Genomic DNA, 13,306 nt, shown 5'->3' with positions numbered 1-13,306 from the left:
AAACACGCTTATCAGCTAATTAGCATTCTTAAACAGCCCCAAACCACACTTAATTAATGAAAAACCCTAAAATGAGGAGCGGTCCAAGAGAGTTTCAATGGTCCCCCAAAAACCCTAATTTTTGGGGCACCCTTCAAACATCTATAAATAGACAAGCTGCCCCCATTCAGCCCATCCCGTATGTATGGGTTTCTCACTCTGCATGCAGATTTCAGCCATGAGCCTCCTCGCACTTGGCTGTCCAACCCTCATGACTGCTGCCACTCCATCTGTGTTTGTCCCTGGTGCTGGCGCCTTCATCCATGCTGACGTCAACTGCTAGCGACATCATCATCTACAACGATCTGATCATCCAATCATTGGCAGCCACATCAGACACTGTTTCACCCTACGTTTGCTCTACCCTTGAGCACACTGTACACTCTTACATTCATTTACAGCATTCATTCACTTCAGAGTTGTGTTCTCTCTCACCCTTCTTCTGTTTGTGTTTGAGTTTCTGAGTTTGAGTTTTGAGTTTTGCGTTTAGGATTTGAGTTTTGCTTTCTGTGTCTACCTCTTTGTGTTTCTGTCGTGGTCATACACTTTGTGTTTCCTCAGTGCAAACCCTAGCAGTTTTCTTCACAGGAGATTCTCTCCAAGATGAGAGGGGGATCCATAAGAGGAGGAGAAAGTGGCTTATTGATACCAATTCCTATGCCTACTGAGGAAGCATCAAATGTGGGTGTATCTTCAACTGATGTCGGAAAGGCTTCTACCATTGGTAGTGGGGGCTCCACATCCGCATCCGGCTCCGATAAAAGACAGAGTGGAGGCTCATGTGATGTTGGAGAGACAATCCTCTCTCTCTCTCTCAAGCTCCCAATCATATACATGGATCGATTGCCTTTCATAGGGAAAGGCAATGCCTTATAGGCATTGAAATTGCACACACGGTGATTAAGTGCAATCTTGCACTCAATGTCCTAAAGCAAGAGCAATGGAAAAAGACGGTAAAAGCCATTGCCAATGTGGGTCCATGTGAACGATGGACCGGTGTCACATACAGCCACATGAGAACGAAAAAGATTGATGAAGAGTAGGATTGAGAGCCCTTGATTCTATTCACGCCGCATGGATAAAATATGGTTGCTCCATTCTCACTGACGGATGGAGTGATTGTAAAAAGTGGGGCATCATCAGCATACTCGTCTCATGTCACTCGGCACTTACATTTTGCAAGCCGTAGATACCGGCAAGAGGGGGAGAAAAATGACGGGCGCATTTATTTATTGCCACATTCGGCAAGCTATCATTGAGGTATACATTTGTCATTGCCTTTTAAAGTTGTTTCACTTTCTTCATTATTATAATTGATTTATGCATAACTATCTATCTCCCTATTCTAATTTCTAAATTCTCTCTAATATCTATCTCGATTCTCTCTTTCCCCCCGGGCCTCAACCGCATCTCTCTTTATTCTTGAATCTTGAAAGTTGAAACTTGAAAGGCTCAACTCTCGAGTCTCTCTTTCTCTCTCTAACCTCCAAGTATTGTTAGTATACTTGTAATTTGTAAATTATGGTTGTAGGTGAGCCCCTTGAATGTGGTGCAAGTTGTTACCAACAATAAATTGAATTGTCGGTGCATGGGCCATTTGCTTGAGGCCAAGTTTCCCACGATTAAGTGGACTCCATATGCAAGTCATTGTTTAGACTTGCTCATGGAGGACATTAGGAAGCTCGAGTGGGTGAAGAGGGTGATCCGCAAACTACATGAGTTGTCACCTTCTTCACGGTCAAGGTAAAGACGCTTGCGATGTATCGTGAGCATAGTACCTTGGAGTTAAAGCAACCTTCTTCAACTCACTTTGTTTACATGTGGTTATTTGTGGAGCGCCTTTATGAGGTGCGGTCCCCGCCTTGCGCCAGACAATGGTATCTACTCTATGGAATGAGTGGGATAAGCATGAGACAAAGGAGGCCAAAGCCATGCAGCGCTTGTACCTTAATGAGCAATTTTAGCAAAACTCTCTGCCATTGTCATGGTCGTGACTCCCTTTTACAAGGTGTTACATATGAGTGCTTGCGAGGGGTCCACCATGGGCCTTCCCGTTCACTTCTTTAGAGCGGCATTGGTGGAGGCACGTGCTTGTACAATGATCACAAAGACGGTGTGCACATGGTTTAGAGATAGCAGAGAGGAGATGGGCATAGATGCATAAGCCCATCCATGGTTTTGCCAAATTGATATATCTGGCCTATAAGTCGTCGTCGGCATGGATGATAGAGAGATCCGTTCGAACCAGCTTGCTTATTTGACTCGTGTGGTCCCTGTGGATGACCACAATGCAATGCTAGAGGAGCTAGGATGCTATGCAGATGAGAGAGAGCATGCAGCTTTTGCTTCTCCCACTTCTTGGAGAAGAGAGTCACTTGTGAAGCCTTTATTTTGGTGGCAAAACTTTGGATAAGTATTGGAGACCCTTCAACCCTTAGCCATGAGGGTCCTTGCCCAGGATTGCTCTTCGGATGCATGTGAGAGAAATTGGAGTGCCTATCCTCTCATTCACACAAAGGTTTGCAATCGGCTTCACACATGACAATTAGAGCGGCTAGTTTGTTGCCACACTAACTTACACATGATGAGGACTATGATAAGCATGGGTAGTTCGAAGCAGGTAAAGTTTAAACACTTTAACCATAAAATTTAAATTTTGTTGTTTTAAACTTTGGACTTTAAAGTTTTTACTTTACAATTTAGACTTTAACATTTATAATCTTATGTGCATTGTATAGGTGAATGTTGATACATTCAAGTTGACGGGCGATACTCTTCTGAGTATACATCAGGAGTTGGACGAGGAGGAGGAGGTGATTTTTGCAGAGCTCTATAAAGAGCTTATAACAACAGATACTCGTGACACTTGCAGTTAACATGCTCCTGGGCGAGAAGTTCGAGTAGGTGGTAGCACGGGCATGGTCTTTCGACGCCCTCCAACATCGAGGAGGGGTGGTTCGAGTGGCTTACAAACATATGTAAGACAGGGCTCTAGTAGCTCACATCCTATGCCTCATGATAACCTAGCTCAAATATGAGTAAACATGTATGTCACTTAAATCTAGACCTGGATTCTAGCATAAAGTTTTTAGCACTGCGATATCCATGCCAAACCAACAAGTGCTGTGAAACAAATAGAAAATGTCAAGACAGATTGAACTTTGAATCTTGTATAACTCATACTAGAACAATTGATTTTAGAGCTTATACAATTTTACAAAGCTGGTTATTTTATGCTTACAAAATCATAGCACAATGGTTAATTTGATGCATATGTTCAATCAAGTTAACCACGATTGTTTTGTAGTGTATGTCAGTTTTAAACTGTGGACGTTTAGGCAATGCAATTCTTTCAACAACTACTGCACCATAAGCAACAATATTGTGACATTTAAGTACTCACTGTGACTCAGAGCAGGAATCGGACTCCCGCATCGCAGTTTTACCCAAAAGCTAGGCAAATAACCACAATAAAAAAGCCCGAAGATAACACTCGTCAATTGAGCAAATCGAGGCTTTTCTCGCTGAAGAAGTAAAACAATAGCTAAAAAGAATGCAGCTGTTGTAACTGCAACACTGATGCAACCTCCGCAGTATCTGATATCCAACAGCAACAGAAATTGTACTTCAGAGGAAAGAAACTGAAAGAATATGCTGCAAATAAACTGTTTCAAGGATGAAAGTGAAATATAGAAGGACAAGACACACAGCTGTAAACATGCTCAATAGCAAACTCGAAACATTTAAAGTTCCAAATTCCGTGCAGAGTAAAAAGTTGTGAGCATGCATAAGAAGCCTATTGAATTTTGGTAAATATCATACTAAACTGCATGTAGGACAGGTCAAATAAGTATTTCCAAGTCAATTTGCCAACAAGACATTCTGCTTCCTGTGACAAGACAGGAACACAAGAAATCTGTTATTGATAACTGTGCAAAAATGAACATGGCATCCCACATGGATGCTCTTCCATTTCCCTGTGCCGAGACATGAAAACAATATTATGAATCACTCTCCAAGAAAAACAGCATGCCTCTCATACATATACAAATCAAAAGAACATGCAAAGTCATCTTGGATTTAATCCTATGTTCAATAACTCATCACTTACTAAACATCAAACTACAAACATTATGATGTTCATGGTTATCTAAGAAATGCATTCTGTCTTTTCAAAATAGTATAGCCTATCGGTTGCTAGTAACTCTGCCAGAATTATGCTGTTCTTCAAATCAGTCAGCTTTACACATTTCTGAGAGGCCAGAAGACTGGAAGGGCGAATGATTGCAACCCCAAGTGCCGTCAAGTTGCAAGCAAGGCAATTATGTCATGCAAAAATGCAGGCCAGATGATAGGAGAGCTAGGCCGACAGTTACCATGCCAAAATTCCCATATTTCAAGCTTCTTTTTATTTGCTTTGAAGTGGCCCAAGTAATAATGGATAAATATTATTTCTCATGGGCTCACAGGAATCATGCTAGAGTTCCTGCATATGTGAGGGTTCATCCATCAGACTAAAGTTCCTACTGAGCTTCAACGGCCCAAGCCCAGAAGCATCTCTCTTTTCTTTGCATACATCATGACCCTCTTAACTTGCTATCAAACCAATGAAGTATGAAACCAATGGGGAATAATGTCTATCTGCCATGACCCTATTATTGCTGTCAAACCAATGCAGAATGAGGTCTATCTGCTAGACCTACTGTACGGCAACTTTTATTCTTGCAGTCTCTCAGTATAAGCACTAGCGACAGGGGTCTCAATTCGTGAAAGGACAAGTTACACTGTACTAACAAGTACTAATGCAACATGTGAAAGAAGCATCCTGGGTCGAATCCAAGGGCAAGATGGAGAAGTATTGTTTGCAATGGTTAATTACCAAAGCGGATAGTAGTTTGGTGAGCAAGCTGTGGTGAACTCTTCAAAGCAAGTGGACTTAGTCCTAGGGAAGCCATGGCTCTGAAATCGTATGGCTATTGAGTGTCACCTGATAGTCCTGTCACATGACAGAGAGAGCCAATGAAATTGGCACTGCACATGTTCTCATGATGCCATAATCAGGGAAACAACACATCTTTGTTGTGGAACGAAGGGCACCAGTTAAGCCAACTTCATAAAATCCAGATCAAGGGGGACAGGTAGAAACAAAAACCCAAGTCAAGGCCAATATCGAAAGGGAATACAGTCCCAAAAAGAGTCTTTCTTGAACCTTCTATGTCCCATCTTGCTACTGTATTTCACTTTTCTCCAGTATGTTAATACTTGGCTGAGAGATATGAACTTTTATGAAAGTTATGCATAGAGGCATCGTGCCATTTTTGTCTATTGGCATGTGTGAGCCTGATTTTACAAAATTGCCAAGATATATGGTTTTGTAGCAGGCATATGCAATCCCCATGCAGTTGCAGAAAAAGAATACTCGTTCCTAACCGCATATTTGTTCAACCTTCTGTACTGTCTCTTTCTACTGATTGCATGGGTATGTTAACTCATCTTGCACAATTAAAAGGTGGGAGCATCCAGCCATTTGCTTGAGGTTAGGGTACTACAAAGAGAAAAAGACAAGCTGAGCATTGTTTTGACAAACACAAAGACACATGGTGAAACAAGGATCCGGGCCTACATGCAAGAGCAAGATGAACTGCCACTGTCAGCATGCTCTCAAGGACAAGGCATAGAGCAGTTCAGCTCTTCTTGTGGCATCTTATGTGCGAAGAATAGATAAGCCTGATGACTTGAACCTCTTTGTGATTTTATGCTTTTCTTTTCATTTGAATGACAGCTTTATAGAGTTGTAAATGCAGTTTTGGTGTTGCTGTCACATGGTTCTTGGACATTGGAGGATTCAAGCAATGCAGGGCATCCACCTCAAAACCGTGTAGTTATGGGCAAATATATGCAGTGGCAACTAAGAAAGTGATACTTAAGAGAAGAGCATCCATCTTGACATTGTGTCGCTACACACGGGCAAATAAATAAATTGGCAAGAAAGATATCCAGCACAGATGTGACCAACCAAGTGCAGGCAACCCCGGGCAAATATATGCAGTGGCAACTAAGAAAGTGATACTTAAGAGAAGAGCATCCATCTTGACATTGTGTTACTACACACGGGCAAATAAATAAATTGGCAAGAAAGATATCCAGCACAGATGTGACCAACCAAGTGCAGGCAACCCGATGGGGATCTGAAAGACAACCATACACAAGAGCACAGGACTGGCATCTAAACGACTAATTAGCCAAGAGTAAGGATGTCATGTGATTCACCCTGATGACAATACCTGTGATTGGCCTTATTGTTGCTAGGCACAAGGAAATTTCCATGCAGTCAGGATTGTGATTGTGCGAGTCAACTATAGACCTAACGGATCGGTTAAACCAATTTTCTGGTTTCCAAGTCCTTAAACAAGGGGATTCTTATGGTCACAATCAATTATTATCAAACACAAAATATGGTCGGATAGCACATATTAATGATCATGTCCTAAGTGCAAACTCTTGCTAATGGTGTGTGCACATTTGCACACATAAAATTGGAACAATGCTTAACTAGTAAGGTTTTAAAAACGCCAATTCCAACCTCTTGGATAGAAGAGCATGCTAATAACCTTAGGAAAATGTGTAAGCCGCAAATCGCTGGGTTGAGAACCTTCAACTAGAAAAGTAAACCGCCCTTAAAGAAAAGTTTTTCTCTCAGAGACTGTTGTCACACCTACAACTTGGGGAAATCCTGGCAAAAGTGTAGGAAGCGTTCCTTTTGTTGCAAGATGTACAACGTGGCAAATGAGATCATTTCACACTTACAATGATAAGGACTTCTGACTAGGCAATAATCGTCCTCTCTTCCTGGATGCACCTTGCAGTTCCCATAATAAACCTTTATAACAATCTCTTTATGATTTCTGATTTTCATTAAAACGTTTGTTGCATTGGCAACATAGTTTTCACCCACAAAAATGCGTGCGTAAACTTCAGGATGGCTGTCCAGACATCAAAAACAAAAGTGATTTTGGGATGGCTGTCCCAGATTACTTAATTTTTAGGCTTTCCTGGTGTTTTAATCACTGTTTACAGAGAGTGACCTTCTTGTGCATCATTGTAGGAGTGCCTTCTATTACCACCTGTGCTCATGTGCATTTATCGCCAACCAGATTTGCATCAGCCTACTGTCCTCCTGTTCCTACTACATAAGCCTGCCATCTACAACTGCATACATATTGCGAATGCCAATGAAATGTATGTACCTCACACCCAGCCAAGATGATGACAGATCCAGGTATTTTGTTTTCCTGTTTACTATTCACCTGTCACTTGTAGATGAAGACTTGCTTGCAAGGTGCCATCAGACAGAGTAATGTATCTAGGTCGTGTGTTCTTATTTCCTAACAGGCCTCACAGGAAGTTGAAATACGGCATAATAAGTGATGCTACTAAGACAGAAACATGAGAAAGCTGATAAAAGGGAGTTCCACATGCTGGTGAGACTCCACCTTACTTCACTATCCCTGTGGCTAAAAACAAGTTTCATCATAGACAGGGACTCTGTAAAGTCCAGAAGGAAAACCATCCAGTAAAGAAATAAAAATCATAATACATGAGAAAAAAAGTTGCTTTAACATACAAAGTGATCATAGGCATCGCGGCACAAATTACAGAGCATGCTCTTGAGACAGTGCGAGGTGGTGGTGTCATCCCTTCAGATATGCCACTGCTTCGGACAAGTTCAAAATACTCTCGACTAGCTACCAAAACAGCTGCCGCTGCACCCATTGTGAACCACCAGCCACCAAGAATGACCAATGCACCAACTCCAACCCCAATGGCACTGCCAAAGATAATTCTGTTCAACATCTGACTTCTTGGCTGATAATGCAGCAGTGTCTTTTCCTTGTGTACTTCATTGATCTCTTCATGTACCACCTTTTCCAACCCCTCATCACAAATTCCCTTTTCATGATGAGCTTTCACTTTGCCATTATTGTCAACAACCTCCTACACAAAGCTATAACGTCAATTGGACATATACAAATCTTGCAATAGACTAAGTTCAAACTTTCAGACACGTCTCAGCTATGAAAATACTTTGTACGTGAATTCAAGCAGCAGATAGCTGAGAACAGGATACCTGCGCATCACTGCCCTCCTGTGCCTGACTTACATCATCCTCATTGCTCTCCTGCTGGACTTGTTTAACATCGAAACTCGAGACTCTACTCAAGTACCTTTGAAAGTCTCTGCTGCCTAGACAAGGAGGACTATTGTTGCAAGCACCAAAACGAGAAAGCAACAAACTCTGAGGAGGAAAGCAATGGGAGAACCTTAGCACTGGTTCTAAACGTGAAACAGTGTCATATGACACTGAATGTCTTGACCACCGTGATAGGCAATCACATCTGCCAGAACGAGGATTGAGCCTGAATCCCCGATGTGAATTTAGATAAGGTTCAGACAGGGATGTGTAGCTGCAAGAGCATAAAGATGGACTTCTGTCATAGACAAGGTAACCTTCTGATACTCCGGAATGCAATGTTGTCGTCATTATCAGATATCAGCAAACGCACAAAAACGAGCTTCCTTGGTGGCGAATTTTTCAAATTTATCAAGCAAGCTTCATCCCATGGCTAAACGGCGAGCCAATAAGACTTGCCTAAAGTCGGTTGAAATCAGGGAAGTATTCTCCGACTCAATGCTTCGAATTCAGCAGGATGCGCAGGTCCTCTGGCAGTATACCATCGATTAGCAATACCTTTCTATGTGAGCTTAAGACTTTGCAAGCTCTGCTAGCTACCTCAGGACAGGAAATCTTTTTCATACCCTAGAATGAGACTGCTTCTTCTAGTTCCAAAGCAAAGCGAACGACAATCTCCCCTCTCCATCTTCTTGATTCATGCACTTGACAGGCCGAAAAACCCTAACTGTGACCGATGAGAGCATAGGCAGAACACAGACACGCACACAGCCAACAGAAACGAATGGCGCTGCCTACCTATCCACAAAAGCGCGGCCCCATGTCTTGAATCTTTGCGAATCTAACAATGGTTTTTAATTTTTCAAAAAACATAGAAACTAATCTCTCAGGTAGATAACCCAAGCCTAAACTATAAAGTCTGAACGATAATTAGAGGGGCTTCACACATGGCCCATTTAGCTGTTTGCCACAAATCCCATAAGAGTGAGGTCACGCGCAGACTTACTAAACCTTTTACATGTCAAATAAGTAAAGTCAGCAAGGTGTAACATGCCTTTTTGCTTTCCCACTTCCTAAATATGTAGCCACCTTCACGTTTGGATGCAAATACAGACTAAGCGTGTGGTTGCACTCTAACGCAAATGATACCACGTAGAGCAAAAGTTTGCAAAAACTTAGCTCTCTTCTTTCAGTTAATAAAAGATTTTTGTGGCAACCAATGCAGAGGGCACACTTCTACTACTTCAACATACAAAACCCCTTTTAAATCACTTAGGTTAGGACAATTGCGCTATGAGCTATGCTAAGGGTGGTTACACATGCAAAAAGTGCAACCATGTTTGCCACTTTGTAAAGTGGGCAAGGGAGACTCTCCAAAAGTAGGTTATGTTTCTCCAGTGTGTAAAGGAGAGAAAAATCCCAACCCCTAAATAAATACTTTGATGGATTGATAACTTGCAATGTGGGCATCTGTCACTTGGTGTGTAACTAGACTAATATGTGTAACAGGTGGCTACACACCACCATTGGCATGCAAATGTGTGGGCACACAATTCCCCTTATGGACAATCATTTGTCCCAACCCCCTCCCCCCTTTACAATTCAGGCACTAGGCAACTTTTTGGACTTAAAACAACGAGCAGGCAAAAATCGACCCTCCCCCCTATTTGCATGTTGCCCACACGCCACTAAACTATTAAGTAGCATGTTAAGATATGATTGTTTTATATACCAGAGCAATAATCGTGAGACGTGGATGTCGGCCATGCAAGAATGAGCATGAAAGAAAAAGAAGAAATCAACATCAACAAAGCAACTTATAAGCACATTGCTACAAATAGCACAACATAGTTGATTAATCTTAAGGATCCAATTAACCTTGGGCATAACATCACGCTTAATTAATCTAATGGCTCACCTTTTGTAATAAAACAAGTTTGTTTCTAATCAAAGTTTCCAATTTGAGCTAAATGACTTGTCATCTTTCACATTTGCAATCACAACGTATTTGAATGCCTTGCTGGTGATAATATACTAGAAGAATAGCTAGAGTTGGCTTATCAAACACTAAATCAACATGCAATAAAATGATTCTAACACATGATTTTTGGATTTCTAACGTGTTGAGGCCCACAACAACATGATTCCCATTCACAATCCAAGCAATGTTTGTTAAATATGCATCATCTTCACTTGTCTATATTAATTGCCAATTACACTGATCTCTTACATCCCATAGATAGAAAGTTGTATTGAGAGTAGTTGCCAATACATTTTTGGAACTTCAATATATCAAAATCAAATAGTAATCATATACCAATCCTAGGGCATCAAGCATGCTTTCTAAGGACTGCAAAGCAAAAAATGGAATGAGACTTTATATTTGACTACACCATGAGCATCACATAAGTTGTGAAACTCAAACACATTGAATTCAATAAGGGGTTGTTGACTTAAGGAAAATGACAATACACTTTTCAAACGTTAGTAATACTCTCTTCTAAGTGTTGTTGCTCAACAAGATCTTGATCGGTTCCCAATATAGGGATTCCCTTTTCTTTAAAGGCCAAAAATTACTTCACCTGTGGCGCATTACCACCTTGCAAGAGATTCTTTGCAAGATTTCCTGTGTATTTTTCTTGGTAAATTCATTGTCTTGCAATTTTATGTGGCTATTATGATCAATAATTATATGCACATAGTCCAAATTCCATTCATGACACAATATAAAATAAGTTTGTTAATGCAAAATTTGAATTTCAACTATGATACTACATAAGAAAAAATGGCATGCATGACATCAAAGAAACCGATCAAACATTGATGAGGCAAGTAATGCAACAAGTGAGGGTTTGAAAGCAGTCCCTCTTCAATCTTGTTGACCTTCTTGATTAGGCATCCATGGCTCATAACACGTCTCCTTAAGAGACAAATCATAATCAAATGGTTCAATTGTTACCTAAAGAAAAACAAGCTAATTTGAATTGTATGAACATGTGTCCCTCTTCAATCTTGTTGAGCTTCTTGATTAGGCATCCATGGCTCATAACAAGTCTCCTTCAGAGACAAATCATAATCAAATGATTCAATTGTTACTTAAAGAAAAATGAGCTAATTTGAATTGTATGAACATGTGTTAAACTGTCAAATGAATTGAGTTTTTCAAAGCAAAATTGAAAAGTAAGTTAACTTGAACATATGTATGGTATACCTTGTATAGATTTAAACTCTTCTACAATTTTACACATCAAATCTACACCATTCAACTTTATATACAAGTCTTGCAAGCTCAACCTCTCTATTGCATCACAAAAGTCCAAAATGAATTTTTGTATAGCTACCATTGAGACCCCATACAAGTTAATGATCACTTCTACAATACCACACAAACTTGTTTCTCAATTGAGTTTGATTTGTAATAAGTAATGTTTCTTATCAATAATATTGGAGTTGGTTTTGATACCTAGGAATGAAATGAATATTTGCTTATTTTTAACCTCTTTTTGAACACTTAAAACAAGCTCAAAGGTCTTGGCGACATGGATGATTGTGGTCAAGTAAACAAGCTCTATGTTCACTCCTTTGACTAGTAATAATCATTGCTTATTTGTAACCTCTTTTTGAACACTCAAAATGAGCTCAAACATCTTGGCTACATGGATGATTGTGGTCAAGTAAACAAGCTCTATGTTCACTCCTTTGACTAATAATCATTGCTCTATGTGCCGATGGCCATTATACTATGAACCACTTCCTCACTTCTAAGTATCGTGGTCTGAAAACCCTCCTCATTAAACGATCTTCATTACACTCCAATAACTCATACTTGCAATAACATTTACAAGAATACCAAATCACTTTTTCGTACACATTATTGACTCTCCCAACTTTGACCAGTCGGGATATGATGCTATAGGAGAGGTAACACAAGTTTTCTTGGCATCTCTCAAGAAATCATGTTTAATGCTTGCTTGGTTAATAATTTCACAATTCATCCTTTTATTACAATAATTTCACTTTTAGAAGACCGTTTCATACATGTTAATATTAGATTTTTATCTAACATTTTAAATCAGTGTGATTAATTGCGATGAAATACTGCGGGTGCCTAGGAGTGAGCAACTATAATTGGTTATAGGTAAGTGCCTATATGCGCACTATGTGGATGAGTGGTTGACCTTTATGCACTAATGTATGAGAGCATGTCTATGTGTGTAAGTATCCTATGTTTAATGTGTGCAAATAAGTGTGCTAGTGTAAGTGAAACTGTGTGTAAGTGTCTTATGTTTATTGTGTGCAAGCCTATGTGCTAGTGTTAATGAGCTAGTGTATATGTGTGAAATATTATGTGCACAAGTAGAGGTGTGTGACTAAGTACCTATGTTCCATAATGTGTATGAAAAAATGTATTTACCTTTTTGCATGTGCACTAGTGTATGAGAATGTGTCTATGCATGCAAGTATCCTATGTGTATGCTAATGTTGTATTTACATTTTTGCATGTGCATGTGTGAAAAACTACGTGCACAAGTAGGACTACTAGGGTATGCAACTAAAATGATATATGTATGTGGGGTTAGAGTTTGTGCATGGTGTTGTGTGTTTGGGTTAGTTATACACACACTAATCAACACATGGTGGAATTTAAAGAAAATAGTTAGTATGTGTAAGAATGGTCACTATAAACACCTTAGTCTTAATCTTTTTTTATTTAACCTTTGAATTTGTCAATGCTATAGGTTAGATTGATATAGTCACAAAACTGTGTGAAGGCTAAAACCGTTTGCTCTAACTCAAGAGGTTGTATGATTTTGCCTAACCAAGTTAGGCACCTTGGATACCCATCTGCCTATCAATTCTTTCTCTCCCTATTTTTGCTTTTTTCCCTCCAATGACTTAGTGGGAAGAAAACCCTAAAGCCTTCCCTTTTAATTGACTCTTTCACAGCTTGTGAATTTCTTCATGACCCCCTATGTGCACCGAGATGCTACATGTTTCATTCTAAATCTCTCTCTCCCTCCCTCCCTCTCCCTCTCCCTCTCCCTCTCCCTCCCCCTCCCCCTCTCCCTCTCTCTC

At 40.2% G+C, this 13,306-nt stretch overlaps 1 protein-coding gene across 4 annotated transcripts in view; it reads right to left on the bottom strand.

Annotated features, from left to right (window-relative positions):
• The window catches only part of LOC148029313 (phosphatidate cytidylyltransferase 4, chloroplastic-like), a 37,998-nt gene extending 28,974 nt beyond the window's left edge, over positions 1 to 9,024 (bottom strand). For 2 of the 4 annotated variants that reach the window (XR_015692402.1, XR_015692404.1), the window contains exons 1-3: positions 8,168 to 9,024; positions 7,664 to 8,034; positions 3,443 to 3,636 (exon numbers count right to left, since the gene is read on the bottom strand). Coding sequence is in view for 1 of the 4 variants with exons in the window: in XM_087688089.1 (XP_087544215.1) it covers positions 3,443 to 3,636; positions 7,664 to 8,034; positions 8,168 to 8,581 (979 nt within the window). In the remaining 3 variants the exon portion in view is untranslated. The remainder of the gene's footprint in view (positions 1 to 3,442; positions 3,637 to 7,663; positions 8,035 to 8,167) is intronic. The other 2 variants (XR_015692403.1, XM_087688089.1) reach the window with 1 other exon arrangement.
• Positions 9,025 to 13,306: the final 4,282 nt, after the last annotated feature.

This window comes from Lygodium microphyllum, chromosome 11 (assembly GCF_053477565.2).
Source record: "Lygodium microphyllum isolate KBCC chromosome 11, Lygodium_microphyllum_v1.1.10, whole genome shotgun sequence".
Classification (NCBI taxonomy): Eukaryota; Viridiplantae; Streptophyta; class Polypodiopsida; order Schizaeales; family Lygodiaceae; genus Lygodium; species Lygodium microphyllum.
The sequence above is the reverse complement of the archived record's forward strand: the minus strand, read 5'-3'. Positions and strand labels throughout refer to the sequence as shown.